This window comes from Zonotrichia albicollis, chromosome 3, assembly GCF_047830755.1.
Source record: "Zonotrichia albicollis isolate bZonAlb1 chromosome 3, bZonAlb1.hap1, whole genome shotgun sequence".
In the NCBI taxonomy this organism is placed as follows: Eukaryota; Metazoa; Chordata; class Aves; order Passeriformes; family Passerellidae; genus Zonotrichia; species Zonotrichia albicollis.
The window spans coordinates 37,439,921-37,464,219 of NC_133821.1; the positions used below are offsets into that span (position 1 = coordinate 37,439,921).

The following is a 24,299-nucleotide window of genomic DNA, read 5'->3' on the forward strand; positions in this document are numbered from 1 at the left end:
CAGCCCGGTGCGGGGGGCGCTGCCCGGGGGGCTCTGCGGCCGCGGCCACCCCCGCCCCGCCCGGCGCTCGCTGAGCGACTCGAGCAGAGTGCACGTGCTGAGCCCAACTCCGCTGTGCCCAGCTTTGTGCTCGCCGCTGATTGAGTCCCCACATTAAGCTCGAGATCCTTTCTAAGCAACTGCTAAGAAGTCAAGAGCATCCTTGCTTGCTTTCTCTCCGTGGCCTTTCATGCCCTCAATTTGTTATTCTACTGACACTTTTCTTAAAGTTAGCGCCTAGCATTGAAACATTAGCAACAAAAGCCCTGGAAAATCTCTCCCTCCTCACCACTAAATCCTCTAATGGGTCTGTGCCTGTCGAATTTTTATTTGATTTCCAATAATCTCTAGCGCTTCAATATTAAACCTACCTCAGCCCTGTACCTCACCTATGGGATATTTTTCAGCGCTGCTTTGGAAAGTAGAGACGCTCAGATTTCCTTCCACGTGCACCCACTAATTTATAAATGAGTGTATACAGCTGTCTTCGTGTATATCTGTGTCTCTGTATCTGCAGTAACGCTTTCATTTTGTGTCAAAATAACACATCCTGTCACTCCACGCCAAAAGTATATTTATCGAATGAAATAGCACCGCAAGCTGCATCTTCTTTATCAAACCTTCATTTCTGTTTTACCCAATTGTTAAATATCTTTTCATTTCTTTTCCTATTTTAAAATATGTATTACAGTAATTGTTACTTGGAGGTCTTTTGTGTATCTATAGCTCCTTTGATTCATATCTTTTCCTTTCTTTTAATCTTGTTACGTAAAATTATATACACATTTCTCAGGAAATCCAAGGAGCATAACTTGATTAAATAAAAACCCCCTAATCCTCGAGGTTTGCGACAAATACCAATTTTTAAAGTACACGTTCCTAACCCATGGGTTTTTTGAATGAAGATCCCTAAGTCCTCTTCACTTTATTACACGGATTTGGTGAAATGATTCTTCAGGCTCTCTAATTTAAATAAGTTTTAGTGTGAACTAAAAATGAACATTATCCTCTAACCTGAGGTCAAGTGAAGGGTGATTTACATGACAAAGAATAATTCCCATTTTGTCCAATATGAAACAACTTCACCTTCGGCATCATTAAGAAGAGTTTAGCACTTTCAGGGCTTTGGGGGTTGGGTTTTTTTGGTAAATAGTTGGCTATGTATAGCGCAATTTCCCTTTTATAAATCACAATACAAAGGCTGACTTCTTGTGCTCTTGAATTTCGGCATTATTTTTATAGCCTTAAGTAGAGTGAATTTGCACCTGCTGGTATTTAAACTTTAACATATTAGCTGGGGAGGACTTATCAACCCAGAGCACTGCCTCGAAGCAAATTAACAATCTTCATTAAAGTAAAGGGGGGGGGGAGCGGGGAGGGGGAGAGGAGATGTGACCATTTAAGACGCTGTCCCGGATCACTCAGATCTATACAGGTTCCAAGTGGATTATTTGGGGTCTTTACAGCAGCAGAATAACCGCTTTACTCCCCCTCCCCCCAACACATATTCGCTTCCAAATTTCTACTTGTCTCCCGGCACTTTAACCCTCTCGATACCTGTTTGCCCTCCGCCTGGAGCGATGCCCTGCGGAGGAAGGTTGCGAAGAGGCAGGGGCAGCTGGACTGCACTCCCTGCCTCAGCCTCGGCGGCCTCCTGCTCCCAGCCCACCTCCCTTTAGGAGCGCTTCCCCAAAAAAATCAAGTCGTGCTCTTGGTGGTTCCTTCTCTCTCTTATGGTCACTTTGAGCTGAGCATGCTCCCTCTCCTCCTCTTCCTCACATTCACATACCCGCACGCACACCGCAGGAGCCCGTGAGGAAGTGATCTTAATCTAAATATCAAACTTACCGTCCGGAGCATCCTGCCTTGGGAAAGTTCTGCTCTGTTGGCTCCCAAAGTTAAGGAAACCACCGCCATCCCTCATTAAGAGCTCAGGTCTCGGGCAGAGGGGCTGCTGGCCGAGGGCCGCGGGCGGGGAGCTGAGCCCCCCGGCTCTGCCCGCCCCGCGGGGACCCAGAGCCCCTTCCCCGCCTGCGGTCCCGCTCTCGGGACGGGGAGCCCGGGATCCCTCCCGTGGGCACGGGTGTCCTCCCGGCCGCGGCTCCGGGGGACACCCGCACGCTCTCCGAGGCGGGAGGGGGCCCGGGGCAGCCACTGGCTCTGCCCGGCTCCCTTGCGGGGCTGGAGGGGTGCTAGTGTGCTTGTTCGCAGCTACACCGGGAAAGTGGGAGCATTTCGTGTTTACAACCGGCTCCGGCTTGTATTGGTGAGATGTAGTTCAAGCAGCGCTCCTGTGTGTCGCGGGCTCTTAACTGGAGCTTTGCTCAGTCATTGAGAGCAATAGAAAGTATATGGAAATCAATATATAGACAGTGTGGAGGGCAGATAATGGATTCGAGTCAGTGAGTGTTATAATCTGCATTATGGGCTTCCTATTGTTTAGACTGAGCACAAATTTCCAAAGGGTGAAGTGTTGGGTTTGGGTCCCCCCCCCCTCCCTTCTTCTTCTTTTTGGAGGGCTTTGTGTGTATAGGGGGAGGGGGAGTGTTAAATCCTCCAGCCACAATTATCAGAGTACACCCACTCCCCCCTTCCCGCCCGCCCCATCTGATTTTAAAGGTAGTGCTTTCACAGCGAAGCTAATGACTTTCATTTAATTGAACATGCCCTGATGTAGCGGATTGTTCTCGCAGCCCTACGCCTTTGTTGCTTTTGGGGGGAAATAAAGCTAATCAAACCTTTTGTCACGGCCAAATTCTCCCTCAGGGTCTCCCAAACATTTGTTTGAATAATTCACCTCAAGAATTGAAAATACTAATTGATTTTAAAATGCCAGCCCGGAGGGACGGGGAGCTGGGGGGTTGGGGTGGGGGGGAGCCTGGAAATGAGAGGCGAGCGTGTACCTGCCGGCAGCGGAGCCTCCGCGGCCGCGGTCGGGCCGAGCTCTCCCCCCGCGGGCTGCGCTGCCCCCGCCGCCGCCGGCCGCGCTCTCCGCGCCGTCCCTCCCTCGGCCCCGTGTCCCCCTCCCCACCGCCGAGCTGCGCCTGGTCACCTCGGTGCCGGCTTCTCCGCTAAAGTGACGGCGGTGGCAGGGGTGGGCTCCGCCGGGCGGGGAGGGGATCCCGGTCCGGGCGCCTCGGCCCCATTCAGGGAAGAATTTTGATGCGATTCATTAGAAGTAACGAGTTGACATAAGGTAAATCTACATCGAGGGGGCCTTTCTTTGAGTGCATGGGGAAGCTTCATTAACCATCGCTAACAAGGCGTGCAAATGCTCTGATTGGGCAGCTTTCTTGTAACGCCAAGGCCTTAGCAGGATGCCCACCTAATGAGGGTCACTACAAGAGACTGATAAAATATTCAAATTTTCCGTCGCACCAGGAACTTTGTACTAAAGGAGAAAGTTGAGACAACTGTGTGCTTGTTTACCTTGGGAAGGCACACTCGGGGGAGAAGGCATCTGGCTCTGACATCTCCATCTCCCAGAGAAGCCCCGAGCTGGATGGTCGCTGTTTTACGGACGTTTATTTGCTAAATTCGTCAACAGATTTACCCCCGCCTTCCCTCCTTCTCCCACATTCTAATTGTGTTTCTCTCGGATTTAATACGCCGATTAATAAATAACCTGTCTGCGAGGTTCCGCACTTTTCTTCGCTTTTCTTTCCTTTTTTTTTTCCTTGAAGATTTATTAAAATCAGCCTGATGGCTTTAATGACACGTCAATCATTTCAAAGTTGCTGCTTGTTACTAATATGTCAGACTCTGTACACATCACCGCTACTTTCCTCTCCGCAGCGTTTAAAGCCTGTCCCCTCCTCCCCCCGCAATTTGTTTCTTCAAGTTTTCATCGCTAGGTTACGATTTCTAATTAGAGCTAAGTATTTCACTTAATATTTAATTTAGACGCCAAGCACATATATCATACCTAGATCAGTCAATCAAGTGTCCCTTGTTGATAATGCTACATCATTAAGAGTTGTGTTTAATTCAGGAGCAAGCGACTGCACGGCTGCTCCTGCTGCAGAGCAGGTAACTTTCGACTGGCGGGAGCTGCCAGCAGACCCAGAGGGATGGGGGAAAGCAGCCCAGCCCAGCCGGGAGGCGGCTGCGGCTTCCTCACCTCCTCGGGAAAGTTTTCTGCTTTCCAAGCCGTCACCTCACGGCGGAGGCGAGCTGCATTCCTTTTCTCATTTTTCCTTTTTTTTTTTTTTTTAAACTAATTTTAAAATTGTTGGTATTTCACCTTTCCCTCATCCAGCCTCGGTGTTTATGCAAAATAAAGCGTGAGAGGGGTCCCTGGAAGTTTAGCTTGGAAGCTGAAGCAGTATTTTGGACCACTAATTAAATACCCCCTCGACTTCTTAAGCCAATCCAAGCAACTAAAAAAACATCACTTGCCACTTGTTTGTTATCACGGCCGGTACAGCACACACCGCATCCACAGAGCTCTGTTACGCCAGCCGGATGGGCCACATCTTACACACCCATCAAATGCGCATTCATTTATCCCGGGAAATCGTGGCTAAAGAAAGAGAGGAAGAAAGAAAGAGGAAAGGAAGGAAGGAGGAAGATAGATGTGTTTTTAAAGATAGCATCCGTGCAAATTTGTCAGCCCTTGCCCTTGCAGACTGACGAAAATCCAACTATATCGTTGTATTAATAACATAAAAAGCCTGACGAGACCAACGCGGTGGGTTCTCCTTTACCTGCCCCCGGCTCTCCCTTTCTCCCCCCCTTGGCTTCCCCCTCGCCGCGGCGGCAGTGCTGCATTTTCCTCTCGCCGGTACCTCGACCGCTACTCCCCGGCCCCACCTGAACCACTGCCTCCCCCGATAAAAAAAAAAAATAATCAGCGCTCGCAAGCGTCGACTGAGTCACTCCCGAGTCAGGATTAAGGGGCACTAACTAGGCAGCAGAAAATCGCAGCCTCCTGGGAGCGACCATCAAAACAAGCAGTGAAATAAAAGAGCTTCTCTCCCTGCTTCCCTTCCTCTCCCCAGAAAAGTCCTTCAGGTTGGCAGTCCGACACACACACACGCACACAACTTCGCGGGGCTCCCTCCAGGACAGAGCCCTGGCTCGCCCGGGTTTGTTTAGGGGGAGGTTTTTGGGGAGAAGGGGAGGGTTGCTCCCCTGCCCTGCAGAGCCGCATGTCATTCCAGCAGCTGAAACAATAAATCATGCGACACCGAGTACGATTGACTGGGAGCGGACGGCAGGTTCCCCGGCCTGGAGAGGACGGCCATGGCCGGGGCACCGGGACCCCGGGCCCCAGCGCGGGGGTGGGTGGGGAAGAGCCGGGGGGCGGAGGGGAGGCAGCGCACCCCCGGGCGCTGCCCCGCGGGACCTCCGCCCGCCCGTAACAAACTTACAGGATCCGGAAAGGATTTCCCCGGCCGAGAGGACAGCCGCTGCCCGGCCCCGTCCGCCACCGCCGCCGCCGCCGACTGCGCCCGGCTCCGCGCCCGCCGGGGCTCCCCGCTGCGCTGCCGCTCCTGCGCTCCTGCGCTCCGCTCCGCGCCCGCCCCGCGGCTGCGGCTGCTGCTGCGGCTGGGCGCCCGGCGGGTCCGGGCTCGGTATTAGCCGATCCCATTGACAGTTTGCAGCCAGCAGCTGCAGTCATTAAAAGCCATTTACACCCTGGCCTCCTCACACAAAGCTGGAGCGCCAACAATTATCTGCTTGCACATTTCAGGACATGAGAGTGTGTCCCTAACAGGCTTAGGGGAGCGCTGAATCCCCGGCCGCGCTGGGCAAGCGCAGGATCTGCTCCCCGAGGTCTGGCTGGCCACCACCGAGCCTCGGCGAGCCGCGTCTGCAGCGCGGGAGCGGCGGGAACGCCTGAGGATGCCGGCTCCGTCCTCGCAAGAGCCTCTGGCCAGCAGAGCTCCCGTGCTGGACCTGGCGGCACAGAGAGGAGACTGGGCTTCAGCAAGACCTTGGTGCTAGCTGACGGGCAGGGTTGTGGGTTTGTTTGGTGGCAAACACGCACACAGAATACACGCATTAAAATACCCCAAGGAAGGATATTGTGGAAGAAAGATTTTCGCCAGAAATGCAGTTGTTACATGTTTTGTATATCTGGTGGGGAGAAAAGTAAAAAAAAAAGGGGGGGGGGAGCAGAAGGAAAAGAGAAAGAAAGAATATATGTAGAAGCTTTCAGAGATTCATCAGGAATACTAATAGAGGGGTTGCAACATAAGCCGAACGACCAGTATATGATAGTCCTTGAGATTTAAAAAAAACCCCAACCCAAAACAACAGAGACGGTTTGCATGTTACTCTGGAAATACATTTTAAGGTAGTTTAATTTGCAGCTCGAAGAAAAATGGAATCAAATATTAAGAAACTCCCGCAGGAATTCCCCCCACTCTCCCCTCTATAATCCTTTACATAAAAGGAAAGGATTACAAAGAAAAAGATTTTGTGTGTGTGTATTAAAATCTTTGGCTAAACATATTGTTGTCCAATTAATACCTCCAAGTCGATTTGTAGAGGGGCTGAGAAGTCTCTTTCCCTCCTTAGCTGTACGACTGGAAATACGAGCCAGGGAAGGTGGGAGGGTGAAAAGAAGTTTTCCCCAAGTCTGTTAACAGAAGTGCTTAAGCAGATCACTAAAAATTAAGAGGGCGAATTATTTCCATTAGGACTATGAAGCCACGTAGCACACCGATGACAGTTTAGTGGAAATCAGATGAATGTGTCATACAGCGAGCTTCTTCCAGTCCAGCAGCTCTTCCAACTGGACCTATTCATCTGCCACTTAGAATTATTTCACGAGGAGTGCGCTGTGAAAGGATCACAACCAGTTTGGAGCGCAGCTAAAGAACTTCTACCACCCATAGCAGTATTATTATTATCCTTCGGATAGGGCAAGTCACGCTATGTTTTCACATTTTAATTGTAATATCTCACTTCCCCCCCTCCTTCCCTCCATTGATGTCTGAAAGTAGTTTGGGCTCCAAGCCTCACCCCTCGATCTCCATCGGAATGCAGAAAAGATCTTTAAAAAAGTTTTGAATTCCTGAATGATTTTTCTTCTAGAAAGGCGGCTTAGGATAATTATTTCAGCTTTATTGAGGGCAGATTAGTTGAAGTCTGGATGCTGCGTTTCAATACTCGTTGTACATGCCTTTACAATGTCGGTATTGTTTGCTACTGTGTGTGAACCTATTCAAAATATACACTTTTTAACACCAAGCAAAGTCCTGTCTAAATATACACAGTAAGTCTGGAAAGATGTCCATGACCCGTACAAATCTCTGTAAATCACACTTCCATAGCTACAGAAACCAAACAAAAGAGTTACCAGCTCAAGATGCTGATTAAATCTTCTTAAAAGCAACATACCTAATAATAAATATAGTTGCATGGTAGCAAGGTCTGACGACCCAGCTGTGTTTTACTGAGGGATGAACTCAAACCACCACTACGGATATTTTCCCTGCTCCCAATTTCATAATGAAAAAAAAAAAAAAAAGAATATTTTTTTAAAAAAGCTCAAAACCACTTTGGCTCGCATCCCCTTCCTCTTCCCAGTATGAGAGCCTTGCAAGTAGGGGGGCAGAGTTAGCTGGGAAAAGGAGAGGTACGGTGTAAAGCCCCGGCGGATTTGGGGGTGAGGAACAACCTCGCAAGGTCGCTGGGCTCCGGAGAAAGGAAGGGGCGAGGGGAGGTGAGGCGAGTGGGAGGAGGAAAGCCAGAACACAAGAAAAACAAAGTGGGGAGAAGGAAGAGAAAGGAGAGGGGAAGGGAAGACGAGAAGGAGCGGGAGGGCGGGGAGGCTAGGAGTGGGACGAGGGAGGCAGCGAGCTGGGGTCGGCGGTGGAGCCGGGCGGCCGGAGCGGAGCCGGGCTGGGCGCCCCGGGCGGCTCCCGACGGAGCGGGCGCGGAACTCCGCGCACAGCGGATCCCTCCTTCCGCGGAGAGGGGCAGGGAGCGGGAGCGGGGAGGAGAGACTCCTGGGTGAAGCAGGGCTAAACCCAGCCTGTACTGTATGTGCCTGCTTCTGGGAGGGTCACCGGCCCGAGGATGGGTCTAATGATCTCATCTTTCTTTTCTTCCCCGGCACTATTAGTGCTCAGATAGGCAGAATGAAGTGAAACTACGTGCAAATCATGTGTAAATTGTCTCAGTTAGGAGCCCTTTATCCGAACGCGTATCCCAGCCTGGCCCATTTACTTTTCCCCCATATCTCCTTTAGCTTTAACGAGGCTCGTTAAGATCACAATAATATTCCACCCTCTAATTGCTCATCCCATTCAACAAATATGTGCACACTGCTTTTCGCATTATTTGATCCCTTATTTAGGAGGGGTGTGGAGAAGGAGGGGGGAGAGACAGGGAGAAGGGGAAGTGCTGAGATTAGGAGTTGCAAAGATTAAGGAGGAAAAAAAAAAAATCCAAACAACAAACCAGGCTTTTCCACCAACCGCCCGGCTTCCCTCCCCCCCGTGCATTTGGGCGAAGTGGTAAAAACCTCCCTTACGTACTCCGTAATGATTGGCAGGGCTGACAGTGATTGGCAGCGGCTGCCATGGCAACGCCACAACGACACTCAGAAGACCAATAGAAAAGCGAAACAAAATGTTTCAGCGCTGCACTCACTGTGGATTTAGGGGAGATATTATGAGGCTGTTGTCATTAGGGCGATCGCTGTTGAATCACTGAATCCTGACTCGGCGGCGGCGCGGGGCCGGGTGTGTGTGAGTGCGTGTGCGTGTGGGGTGCGTGTGAGCGCGCGTGTGCGTGTGCCCGCGTGTGCGTGTGAGTGTGTGTGCCCCCGTGCCTCTATGTGGCTGTGTGTGCGTGTGCGGGTGTGGATGCGTGCGCGGTGCGTGTGCCCTTTCCTCCCTTCTTCCTCCCTTTCTTTCTTTTCTCCTTGATTTATCTCCCCCTCTCCCCGGTCATCCCATGGTGTTCAGGTCCCCGCTAGAGCTTTATCCCACCCATTTCTTCTTGCCAAACTTCGCCGCCGATCCGCACCACCGCTCCCTCCTTCTCGCCAGCGGCGGCGGCGGCAGCGGCAGCGGCTCGGGCTGCAGCCCCGGTGCCGGCGGCGGTGGAGGCGGCAGCTCCCGGGCACCCCACGAAGAGTTGTCAATGTTTCAGCTGCCCACACTCAACTTCTCCCCGGAGCAAGTGGCCAGCGTCTGCGAGACGCTGGAGGAGACTGGAGACATAGAAAGGCTGGGGAGGTTCCTCTGGTCGCTGCCGGTGGCGCCGGGGGCATGCGAGGCCATCAACAAGCACGAGTCCATCCTCCGCGCCCGGGCGGTGGTGGCCTTCCACACGGGCAACTTCCGAGACCTCTACCACATCCTGGAGAACCACAAATTCACCAAGGAGTCCCACGGCAAGTTGCAGGCCATGTGGCTCGAAGCGCACTACCAGGAGGCCGAGAAGCTAAGGGGTCGCCCGCTGGGGCCGGTTGATAAATACAGGGTCAGGAAGAAGTTTCCGCTGCCCAGGACCATTTGGGATGGCGAGCAGAAGACGCACTGCTTCAAGGAGAGGACTCGCAGCCTCCTGAGGGAGTGGTACCTGCAGGACCCTTACCCCAACCCCAGCAAGAAAAGGGAACTGGCTCAGGCCACGGGGCTCACCCCCACGCAAGTAGGCAACTGGTTCAAAAACCGAAGGCAAAGAGACAGAGCGGCGGCGGCTAAGAACAGGTCAGTGGGGCTGCCGTGCCGCTCTCCGGCCGGGTGGCGAGGTGGGCGGCGGGACCGGGCGGGCGGGCGGCCGCGCTCTGCTGCTCGGCAGCCGCCGGGCCGACAGCGCGCCTCTGCCTCTCCTTCCCTCCTCCTCCTCCTCTCCAGCAGGGAGAAATCCGTCCCCCCGCCGGGCGGGTAGGTCTTCTCCCGGCAGCCGCGGGGATGCGACGGGAACAGGCACGGCTCAAAGTTGCCTGATGTGCCTCTAGCCCCCTGCCCCGGCTCCCTACGGGCTCTGGGGGTGCGGGCCGGGCTGGGGCTCCCGGCGGGCGTGGGCAGCTCCGCGGGCGCGCCTGAGTGCCGATATGCGCGGAGCAGCGCGGCTGCAGCGGCTCTCCCGGCCTCCCTCCCTGCTCCGGCGGCTGGCGCGGGGGACGGGAAACCGCGGCTCCGGTCGGTGGGCTTCGTTTCGGCTTCGGGCTGGCCGGGATTTGTGCCTGGACGCTCTCAGGCGCGGCTCCCCGGCCGAAAGGCCGAGGCAGGCTGAGCGGTTCAGAGAGGGTTTCGGCGGAGCCGGCGGCTCCGCTCCAATTGTTCGTGCTGCTCTGCATGCGCAGCGGGACCAGCACAGGCATACCCCAGAGCTCTTTAGCTCACGGAGAAAAAAAAATAAAAAAAAACAAACCAAAACCCCACACCAAAATCAAAAACAAAACAACATTTCAGAGACCGGGAATCTTTTTTCCCCCTGCGTCTCCATTTCTGTGTTTACACCACATGGCGACCTGGCCTCCTGGTCGTGTGTTTCCTGTGCATTTACACTTTCATTTATTTGCGTGTCTCTCGGTGTCTTTTTTCTTTTTTTTTTTCTTTTCCGCTTTGCCATGATAAAAGCGAGGCACCCTTCTTCCTTTCTTTTGCTTTTTTTCTTTCTTTCTCATTACTGTCGTAAAAGTTATTTTGCAAATGAAAATGGACCCTTAATTTAGTTTGACACATTGGTTTTATTTTAATTTAAGTTTCGCTACCACTGTAAACGTGTAAACAAAAACTTCTTCTTATAAATGCTGTCTCTTAAATTCCTCCTAATTACAGCAGTGGTGCTACTGATTAAAGATTCTGTAGGAGAAATGCAACCTAAAAGTGCCTCGCTATTTAATTTCCATTAAATGGAAAACAGATCAGCTTAGGACTGTAAATAAACAGAAGTTGCCTACGGATGCTTTTGTTGACTCAACGCTGTTGACAGCAGATGAATGCACCAGGATTTGTAAATGGGAGAAAAATCAAAGACCCTGAAATTAGACAGCTTAAAATAATGAGAAATGTAGAATAAACCGGCTACATTTTTTCTGTTCTTTGCAGGAAGTTAAATAAAAAAAATATGCCGGTGAGAAACATTTGAGCGAAGAGTGTGTTTTGATTCACACAGGCAATCCTGGGGACTAGAGGTTGAGGCTAGTTGCTCAGTCCAGGACTTTCAGCTCTTATCCCTGAATTAGGCTTTCTTTGGGTTTCGAGTGGAATAAACGGGCCCAGAGGAATATTTGCAATATGCTAGCGTATCTAAAAAATATTTATTGACTCTTAAAAAAATTCATATGTAATATTCCCTTAAGTGTTAACAATGAAAGAAATGAAAGAAAAAGCACTTTAAAGCTGATTATGGCTTTCAGTGGAAAAAGGACTTATATTTCGAGGGGAGAGAAGCGCTGTGTTCTACATTCTCCTTCTTTTATTTTATTCATTGCGCTGCGTCCCTGGGACAGGACCTCCCTCCTTCCCTACCGCAGACTCACAGTGTCCGTGCACTGGGGAATATTTAGGCAGGTGTTGGCTAGAGCACGAAGCGGGGTTCCAGTGCGATTCCTGCCCGCTGCGGACGGCTCCTCGGAGCTGTTTGCGGTGTCCGAGTGCGGCACCCCCGCACGCTGTCTCCTAGGCCCGCCGCGCTCGGGCACCAATGAATGGCACTTTATGCGCGGAAAGCGAAGGCGCTGCTCGTGTTTTCCAAGGCGGGCACGGGGCAGCGATGTCCCCGCGCTCCCGTCCCGGGTCAGACCGCGCTCCCCGTGCCCGGGTGTGCTCCGGGCGCGTCCCCCCGCGGCGGCCTGGCCTGCCCGGCAGCGGGGACAGTGCGGCCCGGCCCGGCCCGGCCCTGCCGCCGCCCCGGGCTGCGCGGGGGCTGCGGGAGGGAGAACCCGGGCCGCGCCCCGGGCCCAGCGCCGCTCCCGCTGCGGGCCGTGCCCTCGGCCGCGCCCGAGGTCTGAGCGGGGCTGTGCTGTTGTTTTGTCTCCCGGCGCGATGCAGGCTCCAGCACCAGGCGATAGGACAGAGCGGCATGCGGTCGCTGGCAGAGCCCGGCTGCCCGACACACAGCTCGGCCGAGTCTCCGTCCACGGCGGCCAGCCCGACCACCAGCGTCTCCAGTTTGACAGAAAGAGCCGAGACGGGCACCTCCATCCTCTCGGTAACCTCCAGCGACTCGGAATGTGATGTATGATATCGGAAAACAAACAAACAAACAAACAAAAAAAATCCAAATCCAAACAGCCAAGCACCCTCTCCCCGTCCCGAGCAAAACAAACCGAGGCAACCTAGAATCAGGACACACACACGCATGCACGCACACACACAGCCGGGAGGAAAGAAAAGGCCAAACCCGACCCAAACATAATAGCAAACAAACAGACAGGGATCAGAGAATCCACCACCACCACCACCACCGTCAGCCAACATCACCACCAAGAGATGGAGCTAAAACTTCAACAGTCACAAACGCTGGTGCTGCAGCGGGAAGGGTGGGGGGGAGGGCGGGAAATAATAATTATTATATATATAAAAAGAAAGGAAAAAAAAAACAAAGCAAAAGTGACAATTGTATTCTTTTTAGGACAAGCACGATTTCTCCTTTGCGCTTTTCCATGGACGCATTTCACCCACTTGCATGATGATGATGATTAAATTTGTATCTGGGAAAAAATATTCTCTATAGTAAAGGAAAACAAACAGAAACCAGACAAACAAATGCAAACTCCGATCGAATTTGTACAAAAATCAAAAATAAAAAAAAAATTAAAAGGAACTCCTTGAAGAGGGAAATAACAAATGTTTATCGCCTTTTTGTTGGTCCTATTTCTCTTTCTCTCTTCCTCTCTCTTTCTCTGTCTTTTTTTTTTTTTTTTTTTTTTTTAGTCTGAGTGATGGTCCAGCCAAGATGCAATTTTCTGTTTTTTTGTTCAGCAGACAATCATTTTATTCGTAAGCACCTTTTTTTCTACACTTCTGTCACTGCCTGTGTGGGTACTGGTTATAAATGTGGAAAAAGAATAGTTATGACTGTAACAGATTTTTATTTTTATTTCAAAATTTTATATGAATTATGTATATCTTAATGATGCGGTCATTTTCCCAGTTTGTAATATATGTGTAGAAATGCTTGTATATGATATTTGCTCTCCTCTTTCTTCCTCCCCTCTCTCTATCTCCCTCCAACCCTTTCTCTCGCTCTCCTTTTTATTTTCCTTGACTCGGTGTTCCTTGCACAAACTTAGCCGTCAAAATCTGACGTGCTGGGTTTCCAAAAGGGACCTCAGCGATAGAAAAAAAAAAAAAAGAAAAAGAAAAAAAAAAAGCTTAGGGTGCAACTGTAGTTATCTTATGCAAAAGCTATTTTGAGTATTTCATAGCAGCTTTGGGGGGTCTCTTCTTAAACTCCACGTAGGACGCTTAAACTATTGTTTCCTTAACTGCGTGTTTATCTATATGTACAAACTTTCTAAATCAAATACAGTATTCCATTTTCTTATCTACCCAGCGATGTCGGTGTTTCTGTCCGCCACGGAAAATCCCTCCTTCCCCGTGGGCTGCTGGCCCCGCTCTGTCCCGCGGCGCTGCGCCGCCCCTGCGCCGCTCCGGCCCGGCCTTGCCCGGCTCGGCTCGGCGGGACAGCCGCAGGGATCTCACAGGGACGGAGCCACCCTGCCAGGAGGCTGCGGGGACACAGCGCTGCCACAGCGGCGGCGGCGCCGGGCACGGCCGTGTCCCCCTCCGTGTCCCCTCCGCCACGGCGGGCTCCATCGTTTCCCCTCGGCCCGGTCATGGTTTTTGTGCACTGCGAGCTAAAAAGCTTTCCCCGACCGCCTGCCTGCAAGGATGGGTGTCTCCAGAGAGCGGTTAAGACATTTCGGGATTTGTTTTGTAGCTTTAAATGAAAACAAAAACAAAAACTCCTCGCCCTTAACGGGTTGCAGCTCCTCCCCTCGAATCCGGAGTATATTGTAATGTGCTGAAAGAAGCCTTTATTTGCATGACTAACAGTATTTCAGCATCTTTCTTTCTTTCCTTTTCCCTTCTTCTTTTTTTCTTTTTCCTTAAAGTTTTGCTTTGCCCTGGGCAGATTTTTCAGCCGTGAATTAGCAAGAGGTGAATTTTAAACTTGTTTTTACTTGAAAATACAATTTTGAATATTACCAGGGATTTAGAGAGAAACGTGCCTGGAATTTCTTGACCATTTCCAAACTAGTATGGTCTTCCCATCTACCTTTGTGCTGTCCGAATCCTCTCTCCCTCTTCCTTCCTCCTTTTTTTTAGTGAAGTCCGAGCTAGGTCTGCGTAGAGACACAGAAAGCGCATGGACTCTTGCCCCCCCCCCTCCCTTCCCCCCCACGCCTCACGAGGTTACCTGTGGATTTGGGAGAACCGCCATAGGGTGTGGATTTTAGACCGAGCCACCAAGGGGTAATTTTAAAGGACAAACTGGTGTGTGACCACGCTCGCACACCTGAGGTTCCCCTGAGGAGGAGCCGCGGATGTGAGCGCAGTGTGCCCGTGGGGAGCGCGTCCCACCGCGCCCAAGGACACGCAGGGCCCGGGGCAGCGCCGGGGCCCTCCCCACGGGCAGCTCCGGCCGTGCCGCTGGCCCGCCGCCAACGCGAGTGGGGAGCTAATAGAAAACAAATTCCCGTCGTACGAAACTGGAATGGACGGGAGTTGCCTGGGGGCAGGCGCACAATGGGGCTGCCGTGTTCCGCGTGGGTGGTGCGATGGACCTAGCTCTTCCCCTCCCCCACGCGGCTTTTTGAAGGGAAAAATATTACCCGGGAGTGGATAAAGGTTCCCCAGTGGCCGGCACACCCTCACCGGGTCTCTCGCTAGAGCTTGGGCTGCTTTTACTCTCCCCGCCGGCAGAGAGGCAGCGAAGAGGCCTTTAGAAGGACAAACTGGCTTTCCAGTCACCCCCAGTTCTGGGTGGGAAGATCTTTGGTGTCGGTACATTGTTTTTAAGGGCAGTATTTCTGTTCCTCTCTGATAGCAGCGTCGTTTTTGACGGAATTTAATACCTGAAAGGATTCAGAGGCGTGAAAGTTTGGGACATACTTTTTTCCTTTCTTTTCATTTTCGCGTCTCGAAGCTGCAGCTAGAAGGCGTCAAGCCGGCAGCAATAATCTACCTCAGCTCAGCCTTACACTGATAGCTTTGGATTCTTCCTCCCTCTGATTAAGCCACCCGAATATCGCCCCGTCGTGCGGTGGCTGCTAGGGGAGGCCAGAGATCGCCCTTAGCCTCGCCCCACCGGTACCTGGCCTTAGGCTCCAGCGCAGCTTAAGCTGAAGGGCAAGGCCTTTACTCTCCCGCGCCATTAGTCACCCCCATTCCCAAAAAGCTGCTCCTTTGGCTGGATCCCCGGCCCAAACCCAAAGGAGGAGCCGCCCCAGCCGCGCTGGGGGTGTCCGCCTGTCCCCGGAGCCGGCGGGGTTTGTGGGGGGACAGGACACGTCTCATCCAGGGGCCGTCGGTGCCTGCACGGTTTGGGGGTGCCAAGGGCACGGCTAATGATATGCCGTTTCAAAGCCGGGTTTCGTAATGGATAAATGATGTTGTTTTAGGATTTGCATAAAAAACCTGAATGGCTGATTGAGGTGTAAATCTATGAAAAGCTGCGTTTAAGCCTTCTCACCCACTAAGTCCATCTGCCCCGGGAAGATAGGGCCTATCGAGCCCCACCAAACCCGAGGGCTGCCTCCTCCCTGCCCCTGGCCCGGCATTATCCACAGGCCCTCTCCAGCATTAGTCTGTTATCCGCGCCGAGCCCGGCCGCTGATTAAGATGAAATTACTCAGAGGCTGAAGTGCGTCTGATCAATATTGAAGAGAAAGCCGGAGGACAGGAGGCAGATGGCCGGAGCCCAGCGAGCCGCCTGCCCGGCCCGCTCCGTCCCGCTCCGCCGCCCTCGCCCCGCCGCGGGGGCACTGCCCCGCCCCGCCGGTCGGAAGTCGGGCCGAGACCAGCCGGTTCCGGAGCAGTTTGGAGACGATGGTTAACCCCCTCAGCACCCACCCCTCGCCTATAACGCTGCTGTAACACTGCTGTGTTCATTCCCAGCTAGCCCCGATTTGCCGGTCCAGCGGCGTGCGTGCCACCCGGCGCGGAGGTCTGGGGACACCGACGCCACCTGCCTCCCTCCCTCCCTCCCTCCCTCTCTCTCTCCGTGGTGGTTGCCCGAGCCCTTTAGCATGGCTGGGGGTCCTTTGTGTGCCTGCTGGGCCGCGGCTGCTGCTGGCCCTCCACGGTCAGGCGTGGGCTTCGGTCACCCCATCTCTCTCTGTCTGATCAATTACAGCAGCCTTTTCGAGGGACTTGAATCTGCTTGCCCGTTGCCCTTAATTTTTAGCATACCCAGATGAGGTTACTGGCCCGGCCCGAAGTGAAAAGAAATGTGGACGTTGGTGCCCTGGTATTGCTCTGATTTCCTCGGTTAGCTGAGCACAACTTTCTATTCGTGTTTATTCATGCAGTTTCTTATTGAGCTCCACATCGCACTGGCCTGGATTCCGCGTGTAGGGAGAGGACAGACAAACATCGCCTTTTTCTGGAGCGCACACACACACACGGGTGTGCAGACTGACACACACCAACACACACACACACGGGAGTACAAAATGCAGAGGGTCTGTAGCCACATCACCACCCCGCAGAGAGCCCAGAGACACAGAAGTTTGCAAATGGTGTATAAAAAAAGGAGGAAATTAACCAAACCACCCAGTTGCAAACTGACCAAGGGATGGAGAAGGCAGGGAGGCGGGTGTCTGTGTGCCTCTGGATGTGCAAGAAGGAGTTGGGAAGGGAAAGCTCTAAGGATATTACCGACAATCGTGGTAAATATTATCTTCTGGCACGGTAATGACAAAAGGCGAGGGCTGTCGGGTTATAGCTGTGGTTAAATGATAGGAAAGGGATTTGTGTTGCTGTGTCTGGGGGAAGGACGGCTGTGAGGTTTTGTTTTCGACGCTGTTCTTTTTTATTTTGAAAGTAAGGCGGTTTCAGACAGGAGGCTGCGAAGTGGCTTGGCACCTGGCGATCTGCAAGAGAAGGAAGATGTTAAAGAGTATTAAATAAAGTGTAGATGTAAATACCCCCAAGTGCATGGTTAGAATCACCTCGCTTAGGTGAAGGGGCAGAATCGTTTCTCCCTGCGGCAGACAGGTCCTTTGCCGAACAAGTAGAAAAAGTAAGACGAGAGCTACACTAGAAGTCAAGATTTACAACATCTAAATCCAGACTGCGACTGACTTTAATTCCAGTCCTAGTTACTAGAGGGGAATTTAGCTATGCAGCAAATATTTGGTTGGGTTTGTTGTTTTGGGGTTTGTTGTTTGGTTTTCATGAATTTTTTTTTGGGGGGGGTGATTATTTTTTTTTTGTCGCCATAGAAACATCATTAGGGGAAGTTCATTTTAAAATAAGGTCACTTAAAGAGTATTTTTCAGAATTGCTTCCCTACTGGATTAACCTATCTAGCAATATCTGCCACCAGTAAAGTTATGCTGCAGTTTACCAAAACTCACGAATTTCGACAGGACCTGGAGGAGCATGTGTTATTGAGTGGGTGTGTGTCCGTGTGGACAAGGGTGACCCACACACCCACAGAGCGTGGCTGGATGTGGGCGCTCGCCGATGGGGTGGAGCTGATGTGTGCAATGTCCACACACAGAGAGGCATATATATATGTGTGTACACACATATGCGTGTTTTCAGATTAAAGGAGCTCTTGTAATATCTTGTAGAACACTGAATATTCCCTTTTAATATCTAAATAGGTCAGTAATGCAGTTCAATAACATTGGAGGTGTCTGTATATTCTCTCTCTTCAGTCTGTGATAAAACATTCTTTAAGACTATTGGGATTTTACACTGTAATTCTATTAAATAGTAATTGAAGGGGCGCGAGAGGCTATGATACAGGATCAGCAGTGTGTAAGCCATCCGTTTGAACTTTAATTTGGAATCATAGGCAGATGGGATCACGGCCTCTTTGTGGTGCTTGCAGATTTAAAACTAGCCGGCACATGGAGGGGGAAAAAAAACCTGCAATGCAGATTCATTCATTAAACATGAAAGGTTAGTGCTAGAGAGGATAAACGTTTAGACGTCTAGGTAAATACAGAAATATACTTCACTTCCCTCCCTTGCTCCTACCATTACCCCCAGCTATCTCAGTTACTGATTTTCTATTGTTATTACAAATAAGTTTTCTTTATATCCCCAGTGGGGATAAGCGTACCTGAATGACTTATTTATACCTGCATCACAGTCTGTCTGTGAAACTTTAATTCTGCTTGCAGCCAGGGGGGAAGCCAGATTTATTTATTTATTTATTTATTTACTCTTTTGCTGCCTCTTCCTTGTTCCTCTTTGGATCCTTTTAAAGCTCTTTTTTGAAAGATTGCTGGAGCCAAGCACCTCTGTATGGGGGACACGGCAGAGAAGGGATAAGCTGTTTCCGAAAATGGACAAATTAAATTTAAAAACCCCAATAAACCCCAAAGAGAAAAGGTGTGGTATGGATTGGTCTGCCTAGGCCGGGAGGTGAATGGTAACAGCCACATTCTGCAGGAGGAGCCGTGGGTGCTGCTGCTGCCTGTGGTGGGGAGCTGCTGACAGTGGCCGAGGTGGCGTGGGCGCGTGTCCGTGGGTGTGTGTCTGTGGGTGCCTGCCCGTGGGTACATGTCCGTGGGTGCCTGCCCGTGGGTGCGTGTCCATGGGTGCGTGTCCATGGCTCTGCGCTGGTGAACTCTCAGGCCCGACGTTGCAGTTCCACCTTATCAGAAAACAAAAGACTTTCCAACTGAAAGAGTCAAATCTGCCCCTCCTCCTGTCTTCCCTGGCTGTATCGTATTAAAAAGGAGCTTTCATTGTTTATTTCTAAATATTTGTGAAGCAGACAGTCTATGGGTTAACCTAATTAACACATCCATACTGTATATTAGTGGACCAAACGGTACGACAAATTTCTAATGCGATGGTTGAATGTGATAGTCATTTCTGTGTTACAGGAGATTACAGCAACACTGGAGCATTTCCAGATTGTAGATGGTTTTAGATGTTGAATTTCCAGATGAGTATTTACCATCATAACTAATTTAAGACCATTATTAAATAGAAATTCTCAGCAGGGCTCTTTAATGATGGAACACGTTACTAATTACAGAGTTTACGCTCTGTTTTGGCTAAGCAGTCTAGAGGGATGGGATTGTGCTCTGCATGCAAAGCCAATATTACTAACGAGGAGGCATCATACCCCTAACATTTCAATCATATTATTAAAGAAAGCCACTTCTTGCCTTATCTGCGGGAGGAGATAGCAAGAGTGTTTTGTTTACCCTGCTCCCAAGCTCTGAAAATAGCTGGAATGAAGAGCGGGATCCCTGCCCTGCCTCCCGCTATTCCCAGAGGTCTGGGGGCCGGGGGGGCTGTGCGAGAGGCCGCCCCCTCCATCCCCCGCTCCCCGGGGCCGGCTCCCCGCCGCTCCCGCCCTGCCGGGGCCGCCCCGCTGCCCCCGTGTCCGCCAGGCGGGCTCTGCCCGCACTCGGCGCCGGGGGGAAGCGCAACAGAGAGGGGTGAGCGGAGAGAGCGGCGGGGGCTCTGCCCCGCGCCCCCAAAGTCACGGGCACCGAGCGCACACAGCGGGCACGCACCAGAGCCGTGCGAGGGGACTTGGGTGCAGTCAAGTAAGTGAAGGCGTGTGGGAACAGTTTTGGTGTCCTCACCATCCCTCCGCTCCCTGGGGCCCACGTCCCGGGCAGCGGCCGGCGCGGTTCCCCTGGAGGCCCGGACCGCGCTCCTCGAAGCCCGGGGAGGCAGATCCCCGCCACGAGGTCTGTATCAAAATGGGAAGATATGTTCAGGGCTGGGAGAGGATGACCCTGGTGGGAACGGGGGAAGTGGGACACCGGGGTCCCCGCCGGGAGGAGAACCTGTTCCCCGCGGCTCTGTCCCCTGGGCAATCCCACAAGTGCGGGACCAGTGCTTGCCTGTCCTTGCTGTCCTAGAGACTATAATACCTTTGGAGACAGGAAGAAAAGTAGATGTGAGGCTTATTTACTCATCTCAGCTGTGGGCCACCTAAAACTGCATTTAGTTTTCCTGACAATGGCAATTTTCCTCTTACCCACCTACTTCCTGGCCCACCTCCTTCCCCTCTGCAGGTTACGGAGCACGCCGCTCCGTTCAGTCCCGGTGTCAGTACTGCGTTTTCGTTGCCCTTGAAAGGACGACAGACGGTTCTCAGCCTATTTTCATTCTCGCTATCCATTAATGTATTTGATCTGGACGATTAATAAGTACGGAGGACAGGTTTGCAATAACCTGCTATTACGTTCAGCGTCAGTTCTGCCCGAGTAAAGACTTTTGGGATTGGCTCGCTCTGCTTGTCTTAAAAAGGTGCAGTATCCATTCTCTGTTCAGATGAGATGCTCATATATGCATATATAGAGAGACAGGAGCACAGAAACACGTATTCTCTTTATACACATACGTATCTGCAAGAACAGCTGGATATATTCCACACATCCTCTCTCCAACCTGTCCTTACAAGGGACGAAAATTGAGGAGGCACAGGAACACAAGCCAGTGCCAGAGGCTCGCTAGGTTTCCCCCTCCCCTATTTTAAAGAACCTTTTAATGACATCTAAACAACAATCTAAACATAAAAATCTTCGAATGGATTTGAGGGAAATTAAATTGTCTCCCCCCACTGTGTGCTTGCGAGCGAGTCACTGCGTTAACTTCTAAATGGATTCTCTCAGTTTGTCTACTTATGTGTTTTACTGCAGCATGTCTTGTTCAATAGCGCAGGATGTGGCACTCGGTGAAAACCCGGCCGCTCTTTCGGGGCCTCGCTGCTTCCCGGTGCCGAGGAGCTTCCATCCATCCCCAAGGCCGGGCGGCTCCGCACCCGCGTCTGCGGCCCGGGACGCGCACCCTGTCCCTGCTGCTTCGGGGCCTCCGCATAGGGCGGTTTCTCCCGGGGCTGGGGCACCCCCGTCCTCCGGGCAAAGCTGAGAGAAGGCAAGCCTCAGGGCCGGCCGTGCATCTCCTCGCAGCGCGTCCCGCTGCCGTCGCGGCGTAGCCATCGCGGGGGCAAAGAAGGAAGGAGGGAAAGAAGGAGGGAAGAAAGGACACCTGCCCGGGGCTGCACCTGCCCTGGGCGCTCTGATCGCCCCCCGACAGCCGGGCCCTGCAGGCACCGTGCCGAGCCGAGCCGAGCCGAGCCGGGCCGGGCCGGAGCGCGGCCTGCAGCTGCCCCTTCCCTGCGGGTCCTTCCCGCCCGGCGTCCCGGGCGCCGTGTCCCCGCCGCGCCGCGGTCCCGCCGCCACCGACGGCGCCTCAGCCCGTTTGGAAACTGACTCATTCTGTAAATAATCTTTGACGTCCCCACAAAGCCGCCCTTCGAGAGGAGTTTATTAGCACCGAGCCATTAAAACAGATGTCATGTTAGCTTCCCAGTGACATTTGGGTGACACATCTCTCCCGATGAATTGCTAATTGTCTTCCCGCCCGCAGTAAACATCCCGCTCCATTGTCTGCGCTCAAGAGAGTTTCTGCCGCAAAATACAGTCCTGCGCCGCGGAGAGACCTCGCCGTGCGCCTCCCCGACCCCTGCCCCGGCCCCGGCCCCCTCGGTCCTACAGCCATCCTTCTTGCTCCCCTCATTCCCCGTCTGCCTCTGCCACCCCCCGGCTGGAGCCCCGGCCCCCTTCCCGCACCTGGAGGAGCGGCAGGCCCGGCTCGGCAGCCCGGCTGCTCTGCCCTTCTCTGCCCTGCCTCCGCCGCCGCAGGGAACCCCGGCCCCGCAGCGCCCCGCTCCCTTCCCGCAGAGACCCCCGGCCCCGCAGCGCCCCGCTCCCTTCCCGCCGGGCTCCCGCAGGGACCCTCGCCCGCGGGGCTGGGCCCGGGGGGAAGCGCGTCCCTCCCGCCGTCTCTCCCCTTCTGGCGTAACACCCTCTCCCAGCTCCTCCGAGTTGTTTATTTTGCCTGGAACAAAAGGTGTGTGTGGCGGGGTCGGGGGAGGCGGCCCGTTTCCAGCAAAGTCCAGGCACGGCGGTGACATATGTCTGTCATTTTCGGATGTGAAAAGCGGGGATGTGCAGTGCCGAGCCTTCTCCTTATTCCCTGGTGAAGGTACTGGGAGGAAGCTGTCAGAGGGCTTTGAGAGGATAAGACAGGGCAGCCTTAAAGAGGAGCTTTGCAGCTGAGTGGCTGACTGAATCCGTCTTACCTATGTACGTAAGGTTTCATATTCATAGCCGTTGTCTGTACGTTGATACATAATCTCTCGCCCTTGTTAATTCTCAGTAGATGCAGAGATAACTAATCCTCCCAGATAGATAGACACAGGCAGATTATGCGGGCGCAGTCTATCTACCTATCTGTCTGTATAGTCCCACACGCATATATATAAGCACGTAAAGCGATTTCACTGCGCTTTCTTGCACAGGAGTACACAGGACTGAGCTGATAGAGAGTCCAACGCCCTGCCTAGCAGATGTAGAAGTGTTCGGCGGGAATAAAAATACATGTATCACTCACATATTCGGGGCTACTTGTTGTTAGAATTTTTATGTCCTGCATCCACTTTCTTTCCCTCTCCTTCTCCACAGTATACTCGAGTTTTGTACAAACACGTACTAGCTTTCCTAGTGAGGGAAGTTACGGAAAGAGGGAGAAAGAGTCTAAAGATTGGGTGGATTCGGAGTCTTTAAAAAAACCAAACCAAACACAACTCTCCCCCTCACCCCAACCAGCAAGACCGCACTTGAAATTATTTATCTGCTGGACAAAGAGACCTATCTGAAGTCAACCGAGATATTATTTTCATTGCCCAAAATGTGCCTGTCCTTAAGGCCAGCCGGTATCTGCAGCGAAGTTACTTGGGCTCGGCTTTGTTCTGATTTTTAGCAGACATGTTTTATGGATGCCAATCGCAAGAAAAGCGATCTTGGGATGCCTGCTGAATGTTGCTCGGGGTGTGCCCAGCCTCTGCCCGCCCCAGTCCGGGATGCTTGCCCCCCATTCCCCAGAAAAGCCGGGCACGGTGGGGCAGTGCCCGTCCCCGCCGGCTGCGCACACCCCGCGGGCTGGACTCTGCCGAGTTTGCCAAGGTCCTGCAGCACCTGCCCGCCGCCGCGGCTGGGATGGCTGTGCAGCCGCTTGGGAACATGCCCGGCTCGAGCCTGCCCAGTCCCACGGCTGCTGCCGAGCCTCGGTGACCCCAGCCCGGCCCGGCCCGGCCCGGCGACCCTGCCGGGAGCGGCGCCTGCGGGCTCTGAGCAGCCTCTGTGCCGCGGGAACCCTGCCCCCAGAGCGGGGCTGGGGGGTTCGAATGCCACCTCACTGCTCCTCGGTGAATATTAAACATCATTGTCTTACAAATGAGGAGAAACCGCTACCGTCAGAATAATAATAAACCACCTCTTGAAACTCTAAGTCTCTTCCAGCGGGGCGTTAGAGACGACGAGGCTCTTAGCGCTAAAATCGGATTCCTCCCACCTGCGACTTGCCCGTGTCCTCATGTCCTGAAACTGTCCGTCTTGTTTGTCGTGTTTGTTCTGCTATTAGCGATAAGATACACACCGGCCCCCACAAGAATGATGGGATGATTTCATCCCGTGTGAATTCCTGCAACCTTTCTCCAAAAAGGGGCACTTCCACTCCGGTCCTGCCCTTCTGATGATCAAGTTGTCTTCTTGACTGGAAGCACGGGGGGGAAGTGGGACTTTGTCACTGAATCTGGGTCAGAAGAGGAAGGCAGCTTATGTTCCAAAGGTTTTTCCCTTTGGCTAATGACTTTGTCCTATGTCAGTGAAGTCACTAAGGCTTGTTTGTGTCTGCAGGTCCAGAGCAAACCTTGAAGAATCCTCGAATTCTGCACCTCTCTGCTGCGGCTGTGAATGAGTGAGTCAGTCACTCGAGAATAACCGTGTATCAGAGGAGAAGCTGCTCCCTGCAGACAGGGATCGTGTCTTAGGAAGCAGCTTCCCGAGCTGTATTGTTCAGACTGATGCTTGTCTCATTACAAAATCAAGAGACTCCTCTGTCTCATGCAACATCCCAGTGTTACATCTCGAGAGTGGAGAGGAAAGTCTGGAGAAGTGAAGGTGACAGGTTGAAAAACAGAGGCAGGAAACAAACCCCATCACCCTTCCAAAATAAAAACCTCTTCACCCAAATATAGCAGCAAATAAACCACAAATCTGTACATAATCAATACTGATCTGGAACCAATCTGTTCCTCCCCAGCTTTGTGCGGATCCAGGGCTGCAA

The 24,299-nt window shown here is 52.5% G+C and overlaps 1 protein-coding gene across 2 annotated transcripts; it reads left to right on the plus strand.

The window, feature by feature from the left end:
• Nucleotides 1-8,599: 8,599 nt before the first annotated feature.
• On the plus strand, nucleotides 8,600-23,902 carry SIX3 (SIX homeobox 3). 2 transcript variants are annotated; one of them, XM_074537187.1, is made up of 3 exons: nucleotides 8,600-9,713; nucleotides 12,006-12,165; nucleotides 12,589-13,507. In XM_074537187.1, the coding sequence occupies exons 1-3, from the start codon at nucleotides 8,953-8,955 to the stop codon at nucleotides 12,688-12,690; spliced, it is 1,023 nt and encodes a 340-aa protein (XP_074393288.1). In that variant the 5' UTR covers nucleotides 8,600-8,952; the 3' UTR covers nucleotides 12,691-13,507. The 2 variants fall into 2 exon arrangements, with proteins under 2 accessions (XP_074393288.1, XP_074393289.1); XM_074537188.1 differs by lacking the exon at nucleotides 12,589-13,507 and adding an exon at nucleotides 23,870-23,902 and having other exon boundaries at nucleotides 8,602-9,713.
• The last annotated feature ends 397 nt before the right edge of the window (nucleotides 23,903-24,299 follow it).

Excerpts from the sequence above, each read along its gene's own strand:
- SIX3 (XM_074537187.1), top strand. The coding sequence starts at position 8,953 with ATGGTGTTCAGGTCCCCGCTAGAGCTTTATCCCACCCATTTCTTCTTG. Across the intron at positions 9,714-12,005 it reads GCGGCGGCGGCTAAGAACAG|GCTCCAGCACCAGGCGATAG; the intron begins GTCAGTGGGGCT and ends GGCGCGATGCAG. Across the intron at positions 12,166-12,588 it reads CGGGCACCTCCATCCTCTCG|GACAAGCACGATTTCTCCTT; the intron begins GTAACCTCCAGC and ends TATTCTTTTTAG.